This window comes from Erithacus rubecula (assembly GCF_903797595.1).
Source record: "Erithacus rubecula genome assembly, chromosome: 9".
Taxonomy (NCBI): domain Eukaryota; kingdom Metazoa; phylum Chordata; class Aves; order Passeriformes; family Muscicapidae; genus Erithacus; species Erithacus rubecula.
The window spans coordinates 4,219,490-4,238,673 of NC_136660.1; the positions used below are offsets into that span (position 1 = coordinate 4,219,490).

Consider the following 19,184-nt stretch of genomic DNA (forward strand, 5'->3'; position numbering starts at 1 on the left):
TTTGAATATAAAAATTTATTTAAAGTCAGAGTATGCAACAAATAAAACCTACAGAAAACAGATTTTCCCATCACAATCTGTTGCTTACCAAATAATATTGTGAAAACACATTCCTTCAGTCATTATAAAGTTCTTAAAATACAAAAGAAATTAAATTTTGTAAGAAAGTCTAGTAGACCAGAGACTGTTTTTTCCAGGTGTTTTGCAGAAGCAAGGCTATCCTTCAATACATCCCACGCCATCCTCCTCCACCCATACTGCCTTGCCCATAGTAGCCTCCACTATTTCCACTGCCACGACCTGCAAACAATTGACACAAGGTCACGCATACATACCTTAAAAGAAGAAAAAAATGGGATGGGTAATACACAACAATTGGTGTGAGATGACTTACACTAACAATAGTCCAGCACTACTGCTCTTAACCAGCGTTTGCTGCAGTAGCTCAATGTGTAAAGCCCCCAGAGATTCCATTTCTAAGAACCACTGCCCCTCTCTCTTTTCCTTGCCCAGCCCCAGGCCCAGCCCCCTTGCCCCCTGTCAGCAGACAGACTTTCCCACTTCCCCTGAGCATTTAGAGGGAACCTGTACTTACTGTATCCGCCCAAGCCATCGGGAGTTCCGTATCCACCGCTGTAATTGCTACCCATCCCCATCCTGCCAACAGAGCCGTAACCTTGATCTGCAAAGCCACAAGTGCCATGTTACAAGCTTGCAACTCGCCAGACTTGGCAAAGCACCAGCTAAATGTGCAATTGATGCATACCCATTCCATCTCTGCCATAGCCTCCCATTCCAGAGCCACCTCCAGCAGTGGAATTCAGGAAGAGTTCAATATACCTATGCTCTGTAAGAAGTGAAGAAACCTCAGTTTGTACTTTGTATCTCTGCTTCTGGTCTGGGAAACAAAGGAAAACCCTCCACCCCCCCCCCCACCCCCCAGCTTACAGGTAGCACAGAAAAGGCCGCTAAGGAGCAGGCCTGCCATGGGGTAAATTGGGAAAACTTTAGGATGGATGTGCTGCTCACAGCCCTGCTAGAGCCCGGCCAAGTAGCAGCATCAGGGAACACAACACTCACGCATGTGATTCTTATCCTTGGACATGGCAGCTACTGCATCCTCATGTGTTACAAATTCCACATCTGCCTCTCCTGTAGCTCTGCCATCTGCTCCAATATCAATGTGAACTCTTATAGGGTTCAATGGCGAGAAAAACTATGGAAAAAGCAAAAAACACATCACGTTAATGCAGAATCAAGCCAGGTACTTTTTTTCATTCCCATGGTTAGTAGTGCACTGCTTTAATTCAATGTCATCCTACCACAGAAATTTAACTGCTCATTTCTCAAATAGTACTTAGTGGTTGAGGGACACTCAGCATCAGGTCAACCTACGTTTACAACCCTTGTTACTACACAGCTCAGAGAGCTGCAACTATGGAGCCTGAAGAGCTTTCTCTGAAAGCAAAGATGCAAACAACTCCTGCCCACACGCACTGCTTTGAGCAACACAGTCAAATGTGATGGCATCCTGGACAAGAAAATAATTAGTTGGTTTTTATTTGGCTCTGCTTCTTGAGATTTCTCAAAGCAAGGACACGTCCATGAATTCAAGAAAAGTTGCCTGTCAATAACACTGCTCTTCCTCCCTGCTCCAGATCAAAGCCTGACTTTTGGCCTGATATATTGTTACAGAGTCTTTATCTTAAATGAAACAAACAAACTGGCACAAGAATCTACACCTCCATTTAAGTAAACCAACCCAGCCACAAAAACAAACAAGCACAAGCTGAAGAATGGAGCTCTGCATATGTAATATAAAGGTGCAACTGGCAGGACTGCCTCTCCCCAGGATGTGCTGCTTAAACCAGACCTTGTATCCTAAGAAAGCTTTTTCCCCGACAGCAACACACAGGCACTGACACAAGAATGCATCCCTAAAATACTATGGATGCGCTTCTATCTGCCACCCTGATCTCTTATGAGAGGGAAAGTCCTCTCCAAGCCAACACAGCTCTCTACAGCAACCCTTCCCCTCCCCTGAAATAAATCTCAGGTCAACAAATGTGCAAACTAAGCTATTTAAGTTTCAAAACATGTCATTTTCACAAAATCAGATAAGCCTGAACAAATCCTGAAAGCCTTAAAATGAGGATACTGATTGCAGCAACTATGTCTCTGCAACACAGCTCTCGTGGAAAGGAAAGAGCAGAGTGCGAGGATTAATGATAAATATAGCTTTGCTGACTTCTCTGGTAATCCCACCTCAGACAGCAGCTTTACCAAAGCTCGTTAACTTTGTGCAGATGTAGCAGGGAGCTGTTTGCAAGGCTCCCCGAGTTTGGGCGGGACAGACAGGGACATGCAGGCTGCTGGCATGAGGAAGCCCTTTCCCCCGTGGTACTTACGTTAGCAATATCGTTTTCCGTGGCTCGGAAAGGCAGCCCTCTCATGTGAACAAAATGACCGCCACCATGGAACCCCGACCCTGCATCTCCAGCTCCATAGCCATGTCCTCCCATGCCTATTGGAAAACCCAAACCAAAAAAACCCACACACCTCTAAGATCATGAAAAGCCAAAAGTCATAACTACTCTTTTTCTGAAAGCACTCAATTATACCACTGAATGCACGGTGTTTACACTTCCCATGTATCAACCCAAACCTTAATCAAAAGCCCTCCTAAGCAATCTGTTTACCTTTCCTTATGATTGCCCAATCCCCTCCCCTTTTTAAACAGCCTTCTTTACCAAATAGCAGACTGAAGCTATTCTCTCTGCCCTGGAAATAGTGTGTCTTGCACCTCAAGGAACGGGAAAACCTTTTTAGACAAACTATTAATTTCTTTTACCTCTCCCATCCCTCATCCTGTCGTCATAGCCGTCGTTTCCATAGCCATAGTTATTATAGCCACCATAATCATCAAAGCCACCATATCCTATGCAATGGAGAGAAGGAAAGGAGCGATTACATTACTGATCAGAATTCACAGAGCAATGCACACACAACATCAATTTTGCAGTCTTTGGGCACCCAGTGCTTTGCAAACAGCCTCTGCAGGCTGTCAAACCTGGGCTCCTAAACATGGTGCAAAAATACATTATTTTTTATATAACACAGACTGAAACATGCAAATGGAAAGATCTGATTCCAACAAAAATAATTTCCTTATTATTAATGTTCATCTTAACCACTAAGTCACATATTTTGATACAAGTTCTTTTCAGAGAAACACATCCAACCTAACAGGCATTACAGCTACTGCCACTTCTTATTTCTTGACAAGTATGTCAGAAACATGAGACTGCCAAGAGAACCTGTGTTCATTAGATGAACATACCACCGTCATATCCACCACCTCCTCGACGCATTCTGTCATACATACTTCCACGCCCAGCTCCATAATAACCCCCTCTTCCTCCTAATGGTCTATCATATGGTCCAGGTCGCTGCTGTCCCATCATTCTTCTTGGCATGTCAGAGAATCCTCTGATTTCGCTCTTACTACTTTTGAAGATTTCAATGTATCTGATAAAAGAGCATTTTCAAGGTACTAGTAAGAACAGAGGCAGAAGCAGTCTGAATTTTACACAAGGCCATACTACATTTTCTAGAGCTAAATGTACAAGCCAATAGCAGTGACTAGAAAAACCATACAACTTAAGTTTCTCCTCAAAACTGTAAGAATCTTAAGTGTATTTAAAAAAAAAACCCACTTTACAGTGGCAAAAATTACAATGTGAAAATTCTAGCTGTACAAATTAAGCTTAAAACATGTCTTTCCAGTATGAGAAACATACTGTTGAAAAACAATGTCTGACTATAGCAGCATTTATCACAAATTACCCTACACGAGCATGATTGAAACAATTTTCTGAGTTTAGCAAACTACCCAGTGCAATACTGTCTCCCCCACCCCCCAAATCTACTGTATTTCCCAAGTTAACTTAGGATCAGTTATAAAAATTCTTAAAAACAGCCAATTCCCCAATGGTCCCCAACCCCCCAAAAGCATTACTGACCCACAACCCCCAAAAAATAAAGATTTAACACCATCCCAAACTCTCCATCCCCACCTGTGCCCTATTCTTTCCTTGTGTTTCCCCAGAGCATTTTCTGCTATCTCCTTTGAAGCAAACTGCACGAAGGCCTCCCCTGTGCTTCTCCCCTGGTAGTCCAGCGTCAATGTTATCCCATTTGGCACGATTTCCAACCCTTTAACCCAAGGACAAATAACCCCGTCAAGGGGAACAGTGTTAAAGGCTGAAACATTCCCATCTGTAGCAAATACTTAAAGCATATCTAAACAACAACAACGAAAAAGAAAACCACCTCATTTTCCCCCATCACCCAACAATACAAGCCCACGATCGTTCATTAAACATTTATGGATTTAGCCGTACTTCTTTTCCCTTTAGACTATTCAAAAATGCAACCACCTAAATTACATGAAGAAAATATAGCTACCAATCAAGGAATTTAACTGATCCAAATGCTAGCATTCAGGTTACCCCAATATGCACGGGATTGTTTCCCACCTCGACAAAATCAGATACATTTTGTGCTCTACTGCATCTATGGTTATCTGTGCTTCATTTACAGGGCATAAATCTCAATCTCAAAACAAACTAATTTACCACAATCCCTCCCCATCCACCCCATTAACAGCTATTTAACATGTACAAAAAATTAAAAATACAAAAAGCATCTACAGAAACCCACTACAATTCGACTATGCTGGAGGTACCTTGGAAGAACTGAACAATCTCTTCTTTGCTGCAACCAAATGGCAGGCCTCGGAGTCGTACCACTGTGCCGTCATTGGTTGTATCATTGGGCCCATTGTGCTTCCCAGTCCAGTCCATCTTTTATTTTATTTAAATCCTAAAAAAACCCCAACAAAGCAGAAATAAAACCCCCCTGAGTTTCCGCTCATGACAAAGTCCTTCCCTTCAAAAGAAATCTGTTAGTTTTTTGTTTATATAGATAATTAGCGTGATGGATCGTGAGCTTTATTTCTGTTGCGGATTTGGATCTGTGCATTTTAATACATCCCTGAGGGGATCTAAATCCCCCACTAAGGGGATGCAGTATAACCCCGCCATTGGGGCTAGAGCACCGCGTGGATGGCGGGCAGCACGTGGGCAGGCACGGTACATAAAGCTGGCCTTTTACTGCGAGTACATTTCACATCCGCTCCGTACAGCGTTTTGTTTTCTCCCTTGTTTCTTTCCGCGGAGCGTGACACTTGAGGAAGGGGCTGGAACCACAAGGCCTTCCTTTGTCTGCCCTCAGCCGGGGGCGGCGGGGGGGGTTGGTGCGCGTGTGACGGGGGCGTGTGAAGGGGGGCACGGCCACCGTCCCACAAAGGGAGCCGCCATCGCCGCCTCGTCAGGCGCGGAGCCATCGCGATCCCGCCTCCCGCCGTCCTCCCGGGACCGCGGCCCTGACCCCCCGCCCGCCGCCATTTACCGCGCCTCCCCGGGGCGCCCGCCGCTCGCCTGGCACGCTCCCGCCGCACCCCCCGCCCGCCCCGCCGCCCACCTCAGGCTCCGGAGGTGCCGCGCCGCCCCGCCCGGCCCGTGTCCCCTCACCGCCGCAGGACTCCCCCCGCCGCTCTCCTGGGGCCGCAGCCGCCGCCGCCCTCGGCTCAGCCGCTCAAAATGGCGGCCGCGATCGGGAACGAGGCTCCGCACCGCCTCCCCCCTCCCCCGCCCGCGGGCGCGCGCCGAGCCCGGCCGGGCGCCGAGCGGGCCCTGAGCCCCCGCCGGCCGCACCGCTCGGCCGCCGCGCCCCCCCGGGCGGGCCCCGCCGCCGCCGCCGCACGCTCGGCCCGCTCGCCCTCCCTGCTCACCGCGAGCCTCTCGCGCACCCCTGGCCGTGCCCCGGCAGCCGCTCGCGCCGGGCAGGACGCGTCCCCTCCCTCACAGCCGAGCCGTCCGGCGGGCCCACACCTGCGCAGCGCTCACAGGCAGCGGAGCGTCCGGTCCGCGCGACTATCGCGATACCCGCGCCGCGCGCCGCCTTACACTCGCCTGGGCGGCTCCCGCGCACGCGCGACTCGCGGGGGGAGGGCGGGGGGGGCGGTGGAAGGAAGCCATGGCGCATGCGGGGTAGGGGAGGGGGCGTTCCCGCCCTTCCTCTCACCGCCTCCTCCGCTGAGGGGCCGCCGGCGCGCGTGCGAGCTCCTCCCTCCGTCACGCGGCCGCCGCCGCTCGTTTTGGCGCCAAGCGGGAGCGCGCGCGGGCCCCGCGGGGCGGGGGCGCGGTGTGCGCGTGCCTGGGCATCGCCTCACGCCGCCATTGCCCTCACAGCGGCAGTCCGGTCGCGCTGCGGAGCCTGTGTCCCGCTCAGCGCGTCCCTGCCCCTCGGCGCAGCTCCGGGAGGGAGTGACGATGAGGAAGGTTGCCCGGTGTGGGCGCACGCAATGGCTCCCGCGTCTCTCTCCTCAGCGAACCTGCCGAGCCGGGCGGGATCCCGCCTCCCTCAGAGCGGGGCCGGCCGGGCCGGGCGCTGAGGTGAAAGGGCCTGTGAGGCGCTCAGGGGCTGGTGGCGAGGGAGGCTGAAATGTGTCTTTTAATTAAAAAAAAAGAAAAAATCAGTGCGGAGCGCCAGGGACGTAGGAACGAGTCTCATTCCGTGTCGGCGCTAGGAAGTGACGGGATGGCTCCGCCTGCCGTCAGGAAAACATTAACTTGGAGTTGTTCTGTGGATTTGGGTGAAACACGTTAGAGAGTGACTTGCAGAGCGCAGCGGCTGGACAGGTGCACACGACAATGCAGATCCCAATTTTTACGGTCGATGCATTTACAAACCGGCCATTCGCTGGAAATCCTGCGGCAGTTTGTCTGCTTGAAAATGTAAGTTAAAAAAGAACCAACAACACAGCTGTTCTTTGAGGTACTGCGGTGACATTTGCCTTTCTGTACTTGGCCTGAGCACTCTGCACTGCATCAGACTTCACTTTTCTTTTCCCAGCCTTGTTTGCTGTGGCAAATACAGAGAAATTAGCACAGGGGTGCTCTTTTTTCCCCCCATCAAAACGATATCATACAAGACAAGCTTTGAAATTTTTGTGGGCTGTTAAAAATGTTTTATTATGAGTAGACTGGATTTGTTTTAAGTTAAAAAAAATGGCTTAATTTCTTTAAGAATTATTCAGAATAAAGTTTCTCAAGGATAAAGAGTGAAACCTTACAAGTAATGCTGTAGAACAGAATCAGAACTCAGTAGAAGGATTGAACTGTGGGGTTTGGTTTTGGATTTTGGTGTGGGTTTTCTCCCTTTATATTTTACATTTTTTCTTTCTCTGGAAAGAAAAAGACTAGGTACAGACCTGGATATGAATCTTTATTACTAGTGTGTTGAGTTCAGCTTTAGGCAAGTTTAAACAGCCAGTTTTTATTGCTTCAGTGTTGCATGGTAGTGTTGGTGCAGTTATCCTCTTCATCAGAGTGTTGTGAAAAGTTGGTACTAATTAGTGCTGATTTCTAACAAAAACAATCATTAAGATGGATTAGAAATTTGCAGGCCTTGTATTGTTTGTATAATAACTCCCAATAAAAATTGTAAATATGAAGATATTTACATATGAAAATATATAGAGTAGGCAATGGCAACAGCTTGCAATGACCATATGGATCCTTTCTAGATGTTCCTAAGTCTGATTCTCATATAACTTTGCCTACTTACCAACTCAGCTAAAGGTATGACTGGGAACATCTTTCTTCAGAGATATTTTTGGCCCCATAAAATCTAAATACTCTCAAAATTATCTCTGCTTTAAAATTATGAGCTTCTAATTGTATTTTTAATATTAATTTTACTTTATTGTGTTAAGATATCATGAGGCCACCTTACTTGTGTGCTGACTTTGGAATGTAGATGTTTTAAAAGTGTTTTCTGTAATTGCTGGAAGTAAAGGTCGTAGTGTGACAGCTAAAGCTGAGATCCTAATTCAGTATTTTATTCTAAGATTGAAGAAAGTGTGATGCAGCCATACAAAATAACTGCTCTCTGCTCCCTCCAGAGTCTCAGCAGATGCTTTACAGAAAAAATCAGAAATGTGAGAATGCCAAAATCACTCCTTTCTGTGTTTCAGAGGTGCCACAGGATGGCAGTATTTCAATAAAGTTCCATGTTATTTAAAAAACCACAACAACTTAATAACGTTTTTTTCTGGTTTTTTTTCTGGTTTAGGATCTTTACAGTCACTAACAGAATTCTTTCTGGGGAAGGGGAATGTAAAGTGTTAGAATGTTGTTTAACGGTACAGAATTCAGTCTGCTCTAATGTCCTAATCAGTTATAGGTTTGTGGCTCTAGAATGGGATTATTGGCTGGAAAGGATTAGTCATTAAAGGAAGTAATTGGAGTTAAAAGAGCACATTTTTATCTCTCAGAGGCTGAACCTGACCAGGCCCCTTATGTACTTTGTTTCTTTTGAGTTTCAATATTTTCAAGATCAGGTTCTCAAACCTGGTCAGTCAGCATAATCAAGAGCAGTGGGACTTATTCCAAGGAGGATGTTATACAATCCCTGGGGCTTGGGTATCCTGGGATCAATGTCCACTGCCTTAAACCACAGTCACTCACTGAGCTCCAGCACTTTGGTTTATTTTTGCCCTAGTTTGCCTCTTCTCAACTCCTACAGAGGGAGCGTATAGTCCCACTTAAAGTTTTTTTACTCTCAGAGAGTATTTTGATTTAAAACTGAATGTGTATTTTATTGTAGTAGAAAATTAAATGACTGTATTTGACAGAAAGTTTGGTTCTGCATTTTTTGGCCTGCTCTTGATTGTTGTTTCATCCCTAGGACTTGGATGAAGATTTGTACCAAAAAATTGCAACAGAAATGAACCTTTCAGAAACAGCTTTCATCAGAAAACTGAAACCTGGAGATGACTTTTCCAAAAGTTAGTGGTTCTGTTTACAAGAAAACATCATACAAATGCAGAATTTGTTCAGACTCACTCTGTGGATTAATTTTCAGCTGAATCAGTTCACTGAACCTGCTCACTTGGCAGCTGTGTGGTGGCACGAGCCAAGGGGCTGGGACTCCACTAATCTGGACTTAGATTCCAGGTTAAGCTTTATCATCTTTGTTGTTTGATGGATTGTTCAGGGAGTAGGATTTTGTACTGTCCCTGTAATTAAAAATGTTAAGGGTAGTAATAGCTATAATTGCTTTCTCCTGTTGTTAATAAATTGGAATTTATTTTAGGGTTAGACTAATCTCTTGGAGCAAGAAGTGATAATACTTTTCATATTTCATGTTTGCACTTTTCCAATGTGTTTAATACACTTATTTTCAAGTCGTCCATATCTGACAGCATACAAAATGCCAGCTTCTTTATCATTATAGTATTTTTGATACTAGTGGGCTGGGGCCATTAGGTTCCACCACAAGGTGGTGGTTATTTGGGTTCTGTTTGTTTTCATTAGAGGGGCCTGACTTTAATGCACTAATTCTCCATAGTAGCAATGACAAGACTTGCTTGGATTTAAAGCAACAACAACAAAAAAAGTTGCTTTTCCACTTTTAGTTGTGTTTGTATGGTAATTATTCACTTGAAATGTGTGTGCAAAAGTTACAGGAAACCAAATATCATATGTGAGGGTTCCAGATTTTTTAAAGAGCCAATAGAAGTGTGATTTCTAGTGAGATGAAAGGTCAGTAGTCATTAGAGACTTCTACCAGACTTGATTGGTGGTTTAAGCAAAATAATTCACAGCTGAGCTAACCCCAGTACAGGTTCTGTTGTACCAACAAAACCATCTATGACCTCTAAATGTAACCTGGCCTGCAGAGTATACAGATTCCAACTATGCCTTTGCAGGATTTCATAATGCACAAAGGCATGGAGATTTTATCTTGTAAATAAGACCTGTTTAGGACAAAGAAAAATCTGTGCAGCATTTAAAGGTGGTTGACCTGATTCAAAAGAGATAGCATTCTGAAAAAGCAGTGTGAAATGGGTACCTAAAAGTGAGTTTAGGACCATAACTGATTGCAACATGCATTTTGATTAACTGAAACATCTGTATATGTTGAGATAAAATGAGGAAATAGACTTCTTCCACTTAATAGCACTAAATAAACTTTTTTTTTTCAAGGTTCCTGCTTTGGGCTGAGATGGTTCACCCCAGTCAGTGAAATTCGTCTCTGTGGTCATGCTACTCTTGCATCAGCTGCTGTGTTATTTCATATACAAAGTAGGTTTACAACCTATGTATTACTATAACTTTTTAGAGCATTTACTTCTAATTAACATCTCTGTTTTTAAGACAAAGGCAGTTAAACATTCAGAACATCTCTAGAACACTAATGGAGATACTCTGGGCAGTGCCTTTTACTCCTGCTCTGTAGTTACAAGGCTGTAGTCTGATTCCAATGCCCTGCTATTACTCCTGTTTAAGAAAAGTGCTAAATATGCAAATGTCATCTGAGAGAGGTACAGTAGGATTTGATGAATAGGGAATATTGCTCTTTCTGTTAAAAGGACATTCCCATTCATTTTAGGCATATGCAGGAGTGATTCCCTGACAATTGCTGTGTTTATTAGCCTCAGCAGATTTGTTGAGTTAGTTGGGAATTTTGCCCAGAATAGAGTGTTACTCTAGATATATTTGAGCAGCATAGCTAACTTTTTCTGAATATACTGAGCTCCCAGGACTAGAATAATTTAGATTAAAATTCTTATGTTTGATAACGTTGCAATGTTATCTCTCTAGAAAATACAAATTCAGTTCTCTCGTTTATGACACTGAGTGGGGAGTTAAAGGCTAGACAAGTGAAAGATCATATTGTCCTGGACTTGCCACTTTGCCCAGCCTACCCCCAGGTTAGTAAAAATTTGATTCATGGTAGGCCTTCAAGGAAACTATGTGTTTGTATGTGTATGTCAGTAGTTGTATGTGTCTGTCTGTAGTTGCACAGGTTCATACATATATATTCCATTTTTAATAGTGTGGTTTGGTTTTTTTTCAGGAACTTAAGGAAGTAGAAGAATTAATAAAGGTAAAAATAATAATCTATCAGTTGTCTTAAAAAACATTTATAATCGCTTTGCTTATTTTTATATATTAAAATGGTGACTGCTGGATGTACTCTTGCATTTGAAACACCAAACTTCAAAGCTCTCAGTAATCAGTCAGTAGCTCAGTGAATATAATTCTCCAAAATGCTGTATCTGAGCCTGTGTCTCCCAAAATCATTGAAGTGTCAGTATTTATTTCAAGGCATTTTCAGCCTTTTGTGTGCATAAGAGGGCAGTCTGTGTCCTCCTCTAGGCTTATGTGGGTAACTCACCCATATCCATTCATGCACTCAGTGCATTTGCTTTTCTTACTTGAGAGTTGCATGGAAGACTTTGCATAAGCCCTCTTCCAGCAGGGAGTGTGCTCTACAGAAATGCTCAGGGAATAATATTTTATATTCAAGTGATGGCAGGTTTTTATTCTGTCTCTTTGCCTTTCCCACCAGGCAGCTGTTGGTGACATGAGTGTTCAAGATGTGCGTTACTCTCCTGACATAAAGAGCCTCTTAGTCCGCCTCAGTGATAACTATGAAAGGTGTCTTACTCTTTTCTTTTTTCTCATCAAGAATGCAGAAATTGAGTTGGCATGTTTGATCTCTATCCCTTACATACTAGACTCTTTTATCTAGTTTTAAATCATGTGGAAATTAAAAAGCTCTGATTTAAATTTCAGTTTAAAATGGTTATTTTGTTGAGCTTATTGAAGCTGCAAAGCTGACTAAGGTCATTCTGAAATCTTCAAGAGGAGGAGGTGTAGGAAACAGTTTTAATGATGGTGCATTTTCCCCATCCAAGTCTAAAGATGATCCAGTAACCTGGCAGAAAGTGGAATTCCTGCTTCAGTTCAGGGCATTTGACAGAATGCCAGGGATTCTGACTTCCATTGGACTGTAATCTGCTTACACATGCTTAACAGCACCATAAGTAGCTTTAGAGAGGAAATTCCCATTCAAATTATTCAAAGCATTCATTTGTTAATCTCATCTGGATTTCGTTGTTAATTCAAGTACGATTTAGGTATATACTGCTGAAACATAACTTCTTTAATCAGGCTATTATTACCAAATTACTACTATTACAAACTTGGAGTTTGGTCTAACTAATGGTTAAAGCCTGGGGTAGTGGGGAAAAAAGAAATATTCTCAGCTGAGTACTTATTATTTCAGTCTTCCAGACTGTTTTGTGGGGACCAATCAGCCAGTTGTAGACTGCTTTAGTTGCCATGAAAACCTGAATGATGGTGGTTATTTGCCTGCTCTGGAAGGAGGTGGAGCACTTGATACATTCTGTAGTGGGGCAATAATTCTTTCAACAATTAAAATGTTGAAGCAAAGTGTGATTTTCTTCTTTTTGTGGCTAATATTTCAGGATGCTCTGTTTTCAGAAATAAATAGGAAATGAGTGGCTTGAGGGTTTTTTTTCTGTTCATGCAGATTCTATTAGGTTCAAGGTGATTTTCTGTCAAATACCATTGGGAGGACAATGCTAGGAATCTTGTCTCCCCTAATATTTTAGGGCTGGTTTTGAATTGTAGAGAAGATGATTCAATAGCTTTATTTTTCTTTTTAATATTTACATCCATGTAAAATGAAGAATATAGGCTATTAAAATTTCATAATTATATTCAAGGTCTGTGCTGGAAGAGTTGAAAGTGAGTGCACAACGCTTTTTGTCAGCTGAAAAGACAGGAAAAGTGAAAGGAGTCATACTCACTGTTAAGGGAAATTCCAATGGAAAAGGCCATGATTTTTACTCCAGATATTTTGCACCTTGGTATGGAGTTCTGGAAGACCCTGTATGTGGTATGTGTGTGTATGATAAGCAACTCCTACTTGTGTTTCAGTTCAATTAAAAGGTTCTTATTAAAATTAGTTTATCTGGTTTTGTACTTTGGCGTCTCTTATACATTACTATTTTATGTGGATAGCAGGAGTACTCATTAAACTGAAAACTTTTATAACTGAGGCCAGCTCATTGAGAAAAAAATCAAATCAGCTTCTTGCTGTCATTAGGCCAGATACTCTTGTGTCTTTTTTAGATCTTTACCCTCAAGTGTTACAATTAGAGAAAACTGAGAGACTAGTTCAGTACTGCATGAATATTGCAGTGGAGATTTATATCCTCTTCATTGTGTTCTTTTTTATTGCTTCTTGTGGAAGTAATACTGTTTTACCATAAATTGAAATTATAAGGCCTTAAGTTCTGTCTGCTGTGCAAACTCTTAGGGTTTTTTTTACCCTAAATACATGTGGCACTTGATTTATGATATTTACATTTTGACTATGCTTACTCTGTAAAGCAGTGATTGTAATTTAATTCTTTGCTTCATTTTCCAATTTCTTTTAAGGATCTGCTCATGCTGTTTTAGGCAGCTACTGGTCAGAGCATCTGGGGAAGAAAGAAATGCTTGGTAAGATAAACTGTTTTATTGCAAAGCTGTCCATTTATGTCAATCTACTCAATAGAAAAGAAAAAGGTTGTATTAGTACTGCAATCCAAACTGCAATCCCTATCCATTTCCTCAAGGTGAATAGAATATTATGTAATATTTTGTGTGTGAGGTAATCTTTGAGAAATTGCTTTCTTTCCTATCCACCACCATGACACATCGTTCTCCAGGGAGTTTAAAGTGTTGGTTTCTGGATCATAACTCTCTGCAATCAGTTTTTGATCTCTGGTTTTGGATTTTAGTTCTCATGACCTTTCATCATAACTGAAGCTTGGTGAACCTCAGGGGATGTTGTTTATGTGCTTTGATTTAACCAATGAGATATGCTTATTAGATCACACCTTTATTATTAAGCAAGAAACTTAAAAACCTGGTGGAAAAAAACCAAGAGAAACTGTTAACATATGACCATGCTATATGAGGAGGAGAATCCTCACTTCTCCTGTTTCTAGTGTTTTGCTAGAGAACAGAAGAACAAGAGAAGCAATACAAAATACCCTCATCCCCTGCCTGGTTCCCCAGGAGGGGACAGGGGCAATTCTACTCACAAGCCTTTGGTCACATTTAGTTTGGAACAGAGGGTTGGATATTTGGTCTAATAAGGTTCTTTGTCCATAAAAATAAACACTTTTCCAGACAAACAGCTAGTCAAGTGACTCTCAGTATGGGTTTTCTTGAGGATGGTAAGTCTTTAAAGGATCCACTGTGTGAGCAGGACCTTCTCCATCATGGATTGAAGAAGAGATTTAACATTCTGTCCCAAAGATCTTGTATTTGCATTTATACCATAAAATATCTGTGATAGCTTAAAAAATGTTGGGGGTGTGAAAATCTCAGCCTATTTTCTGAAGATGAAAAACTGTCTTAGGTAATGTGTCCTTACATTTTCTCAGAAGATTTTGATGTTTTTGATGTTAATGTGGAATTTAAACTCTCCACACCACCTATAGACACTGCTACTTTAAGTACTCAAATGGACTGGAATTCTGTCTGTACTTACAATTGACACTTTCCACCTGTTTTGCATTTTCATGTATTTTGTATGTACTGTCCCTATTCTGCTTTTAGAGAAACTACCTCGAGCAGCCAGGGCAACTGATACTGTAATCAGCTTCTCTAATGTATTTAGCACAAAAAACTCCTCTCTGTCCACAAAATAGGTTTATGTTGTTTTTGGTTTTGTTTTTTTTAAATTCATATTCCACACATATGTGTCCTCAAACTATTGTGGTAGAAATCACACAAAAATGTTTTAAATAAGACAAGTTAATTTGATGTATGTTTAAGAGAAAAATAATTTTTCCTAATGTGTCTGAGAGGTATCAGGTAGTACTGAGCAAATTCTACTACTAATGAGATTATTTGGAGAAGATAGCTGGCATTCAAGGACATTCCATATCACCAAATACTAATAATTAAGAGCATCTTTGGACTTCTTGGAAACCTCTGTGGTGGCTTCTGTAATATCCAATACTTTTTATTGCAAGAATAAAGGCAGAATTTCTCCATAAAGTGAAGGATCTGTTAGTTCCCAAAGAGATTACATATAAAATAATATAAAAATGAGGAACATTAAATCTATTGTCAGATCTCTCTGGCTATTGAAGCCTGTAGGAAGAGGTCAGCTGCAGCTCTGCTGAAGCATCAGACTTAATTTCCTGTGTTTGGGTTCTCTTCCTACTTTTTTTAGACTAAATTGTCAAACAACAACTACCCCACCAACTATTGAGAGAATTCTCCAGTACTTTTATAAGGTGAAAAACTTTTTGGTCTGTTTTTGAAGCTGGGTACATGTCCTTGAATTTAAGCTACAGGTTCAATCAGAGTTTTATATCAGTTCTTGCCTTTCTTTCAGTGGAGGAGTCTCTGCAATGTATAAAAATTAGAATTTCTCAGATGTATAGGCTTCCACAGTTGCTGTTGAATACAGTCTATAATAACTGTCTGTGTATCCAGCCCTTAACACTGTTGTCATATTTCTAAGGTAACATTTATAAATGAGCATGAGGGTATCCATACAACCAGACAAATTTGAGAGGACTTCCCAAATTACTGTGATGAGAATGGGCTTATCCATGGCAGTTCTTATCTCAGGTTTAGAGAGGACAATCTTTATATACCAGTTTACTTGGGACAGCTGTATTAATGTGTGGGGATATTTGTTTCTTGTTTCTGCCTTTAACTTCTCTGATTGCTTCCAGTACAGAACAGGTTTGTAGCATTTAAGGGTTGTTTCTTGGGGGGCAGACACAAAACAAAAATTACCACCAACATTACCAACAACAACCAAATACACAAAAAGGCAGAAGTTGCTTTGTTAAGGTACAATAAATCTACCAGTATTTAAGTTTTTGCCAATTGAATTATCATGAAGTCAGGAGTTTTCATTGCAGCTTTCATCTTTTCCAAGTAACCTCAATACATAGACTGACAACATCAGATTTATGCACAAGTGTAATATTTTTTCAAAGGAGAGGTGTTTCCCTCTGTCAGTCACCAGATTTGTCCACCTTCTTTCATAGGATAAAAAAATCTTGGAGATTTATTTCACTTAGGGTAAGGAACAAGTGCTTCTTTCAGCATTCCTCTATAGGGTTTAGAAATTCAAACAAAATACTAGTGATTTCTTAAAATAAATATTATTGCAAGAGTGTCACTACTTCCTGAGTTGATGTCATTCTGATGACATTATGAAGAAAAGCTATTAGTCCTGAAATTCATTAAGCAGGGGTCATTGATCTCCATCTGGACTGGTGAGAAGCTCTGAAATGACAGGATAATGTTCATGGAAGGCCACCAAGGTGATGTGTGAGTGCAGGGAGTGTCATGCTGTGATATCAGCACACTCAACCTCACAGGCCTTGTGGCTGCTCCTAAACCTTCCTGTGTGTCAGGTTAACCACAGAGGGGCCCAGGGCACTGGGAGTTCAGCTGTCAGGTGTTTGTACATTTGTACATACTTGTTTTCATAGGAAATCTGTATAAAATCGACATGTGGTTTGAGGTATTCCTGGTAAATACAGGAATGGAATAGGTGTGCAACAACTTTATGATGTCAAAGGTAAGTGCACTTCAGAGCTGCCTGGATGCCTCCTGAGGCAGTGCTGTTAAATGAAAATCTCTAGGTACTGAAATATTCTGTCGACTCTTGGACATAGCATGAAATATCAGTGCTTTTGTATGAGAGAAGGAACAGCTTAAGTATTATTTTCATGCAAGCTTGGCTAAAAGTTTCTTTTGTGGGTTTTTTTTTTGTTTTTCTTCTGCTTTGGAAGTTTCTTTAAAAGTAAAAATACAATGGACCAATATCAAAATAATCTTAGTAATCCTGATATGAAGGAGCTAGAGTTTGAATGTTTAAAGAAGAAAAAACCAAACCCAACCAACCTTTGAAGTGATGAAGTAATTAATCTATTTTATTTAAATCTGCTCTGATGTGGAAGAGCTTAGATGTGTCTCCATACTTGGCAATAACAATTGATCAATTTTAGCTGGCGTGAAATATTCAGTTGAAACATTACTCCATTCACAGATGATGCTCTGACAAGTTAAAAACAACCCATGGTTCTATAAATGGAAAATACAGAAAGTATCAATCTATGTCTGTAAACAGCTCCTGTTTCCACTCTTTCAGAGTGTTTGCTGTGTCTGAGAATCTAATCTCCTGATCAAAGAAGAGCTTTCTCAGCAGCAGTGGCTGAGAAGTAGTTTTAAAGCATGCAGCATATATGCCATCAGAGAGCCTGTGCTCTGTTGGGATCTGAATGCAACCTCTACCCAATTCATAAATTGTGGGTTTGAGAGGGAAAATGTGCCCTTTAGCTTTGGACAGCTTCTGGGCTGGGAAGTTCATTGAGTAGAGACTGAGCATTATTGCCTCTTCATCAATTTAGAGCATTTCAGACAACACTGCTCAAAACTCAAACCTCTTCTGAATGCCATCAGAACCAGACCATTTTGTGGTCAAGTCATGCAGCTAAAATGAGACTGCTGAAAGAGGTTAGAGACTCCTCATGCTAAGTGAACATCATCCCACCTGTGTATGGCTCAACAGTTCAGGCAAAAGCTTAGTTCTCTAAGCAATTACAAGCAGAAGACTTCTTCTATTTAAAGTTTCTCCAGCTATATTATATCTTCAAGATTCTATAAATCAGTATCTGTTGCTGCCTGTGTAAGAATTTGGTGTCAGTTTGTGACTATGTTTCTTTGTAGACTTTTCCCACTGCCTTTGTGAGCTTATTCACCCTTTAGCCAGGCACATTCTTTGAATGCAGTATCAGCTTTGGGTGTTCAGTGCCGGGAAAATTGTTATTCATTCTCATTCAGATAATGCTTGGTGTTCTTCCTTCTTCCCTCAAAAAACTGTATTCCATGAAGGGAGAATTCAAGACTTCTTAGATACATAGAAGAAACTTAATTTGCTACAACAAAGCAAACTCTTCACTGCATTAAGTAGCAGTTTTGTCAGGCTCAGTAGGCAAATCCTAGTTGGAAATACACCCTCAGCTGCCCTTCCTCCATAAAGGCAATTCATCCAGGGTGTCCCTGGTGCACTGCTTGCCCTGGTGCTGCTTGCTTTCTGGAGGCAGGAGCCTCCTTTCCCTGAGTTTCCAAGGCTTTGTAAATGATTTGTGATGCACAGTAGTTTTTAACTCTGGGTTCTTGTTTCTGTTCAGCTTTTCAATGTTCCCCCCGTGGAGGAGAGTTGAAGATTTCCGTGCGCAGTGACGGCAGAGTTGACATTGCGGGGCAAAGTGTTGTTGTGTTAAAAGGAAACCTGACTTTCTGAAAGAACTGGCACTAGTATTCTCACTAATCACTATGTTCCTCTCACTATGCTGATTTTATCTCAGCTCTAGGCAGTGAATTACTACTGTTCTCAAAAGTCTTTGATTACTAATTGTCCATTTTTAAAAATTGCTTGAAAGTACTGACTTTTGATCTTCAGGATCCTTGGTGTTCTTCACTTCCATCTTACCACTTCTGATGTGCACTATAAAAATGTTTGAGTAGAGCTATCTTGTTTTTCTGATTTTAAATTATTCTTCTCTTTATTTCCAAATTCCATAATAAAAGCCCTTACTGCATCCTGGATTAAACTGTAAGCATCTGTTTGATAATCAAGCTTTTCCTATATAGATAATTTTTCATGAAATCTGAATTCATTTAAAAAAAAAAAAGATACTGTCTCAGCTATATATTGAAATGACATGTTCATTAACTTACTTGAATTAAAATATGCAAACATATAAATGGTTTAGAAATGTGTCTTGTGGTTCTCTTTTATGAACAGTATTTTTCAAAGTCAAATGGTATTGCCTTTGATTATAGCACTGCTCCTTAGTCAATACTTTTAATTAATGGTTTAGAAGAAAGATGTAACAGATTGATCTTGTGATACACATAAAGCTGATTAAGATCTGAAAGGAAACTTTATTGGTTACAGCCATGTCAATTATTTTTCAAAACCTGAAGATTTTCTCCTAAACTGAAAGTTTCTTCTGTAATCTACATGAAGTATAATGCTTCAGATTTTGTCACCATAATGTGGTCTTTCACTGGATTTATTAGGAATATGGAACTTTAAGTTACTCTAGCTAAAACAGTTTTCCCTTTCAAATCACCTCTGCCCTAAGCTTTGCTTTACTGCTTTGCAATATTTCAGGGTGATGTGTTTTGAATTCAAAAGATTCAAAA

The 19,184-nt window shown here is 41.4% G+C and overlaps 2 protein-coding genes across 9 annotated transcripts; one reads left to right on the top strand and one right to left on the bottom strand.

The window, feature by feature from the left end:
• Positions 1-6,073, bottom strand: HNRNPH3 (heterogeneous nuclear ribonucleoprotein H3). Of its 8 annotated transcripts, none has more exons than XM_079311849.1 (10): positions 5,955-6,073; positions 4,748-4,884; positions 4,077-4,215; positions 3,341-3,528; positions 2,852-2,938; positions 2,409-2,524; positions 1,081-1,216; positions 767-847; positions 596-682; positions 1-300 (listed from the first exon to the last, which is right to left on the bottom strand). In XM_079311849.1, exons 2-10 carry the CDS (start codon positions 4,863-4,865, stop codon positions 224-226), a joined length of 1,029 nt encoding a protein of 342 aa, XP_079167975.1. In that variant the 5' UTR covers positions 4,866-4,884; positions 5,955-6,073; the 3' UTR covers positions 1-223. The 8 variants fall into 8 exon arrangements, with proteins under 8 accessions (XP_079167975.1, XP_079167974.1, XP_079167978.1 ...); XM_079311848.1 differs by having other exon boundaries at positions 5,873-6,058; XM_079311852.1 differs by having other exon boundaries at positions 3,386-3,528; positions 5,873-6,056.
• Positions 6,074-6,179: 106 nt separating this feature from the next.
• On the top strand, positions 6,180-18,748 carry PBLD (phenazine biosynthesis like protein domain containing). Its single transcript, XM_079311874.1, has 9 exons — positions 6,180-6,860; positions 8,815-8,914; positions 10,116-10,214; positions 10,734-10,843; positions 10,990-11,019; positions 11,485-11,573; positions 12,668-12,840; positions 13,386-13,448; positions 18,164-18,748. Exons 1-9 carry the CDS (start codon positions 6,777-6,779, stop codon positions 18,274-18,276), a joined length of 861 nt encoding a protein of 286 aa, XP_079168000.1. The 5' UTR covers positions 6,180-6,776; the 3' UTR covers positions 18,277-18,748.
• Positions 18,749-19,184: the final 436 nt, after the last annotated feature.

Excerpts from the sequence above, each read along its gene's own strand:
- HNRNPH3 (XM_079311849.1), bottom strand. The coding sequence starts at position 4,865 with ATGGACTGGACTGGGAAGCACAATGGGCCCAATGATACAACCAATGAC. Across the intron at positions 4,216-4,747 it reads GATTGTTCAGTTCTTCCAAG|GGTTGGAAATCGTGCCAAAT; the intron begins GTACCTCCAGCA and ends CTTGGGTTAAAG. Across the intron at positions 2,939-3,340 it reads AGGTGGTGGATATGACGGTG|GATATGGTGGCTTTGATGAT; the intron begins GTATGTTCATCT and ends TCCATTGCATAG.
- PBLD (XM_079311874.1), top strand. The coding sequence starts at position 6,777 with ATGCAGATCCCAATTTTTACGGTCGATGCATTTACAAACCGGCCATTC. Across the intron at positions 10,215-10,733 it reads TGTGTTATTTCATATACAAA|AAAATACAAATTCAGTTCTC; the intron begins GTAGGTTTACAA and ends TTATCTCTCTAG. Across the intron at positions 12,841-13,385 it reads TCTGGAAGACCCTGTATGTG|GATCTGCTCATGCTGTTTTA; the intron begins GTATGTGTGTGT and ends ATTTCTTTTAAG.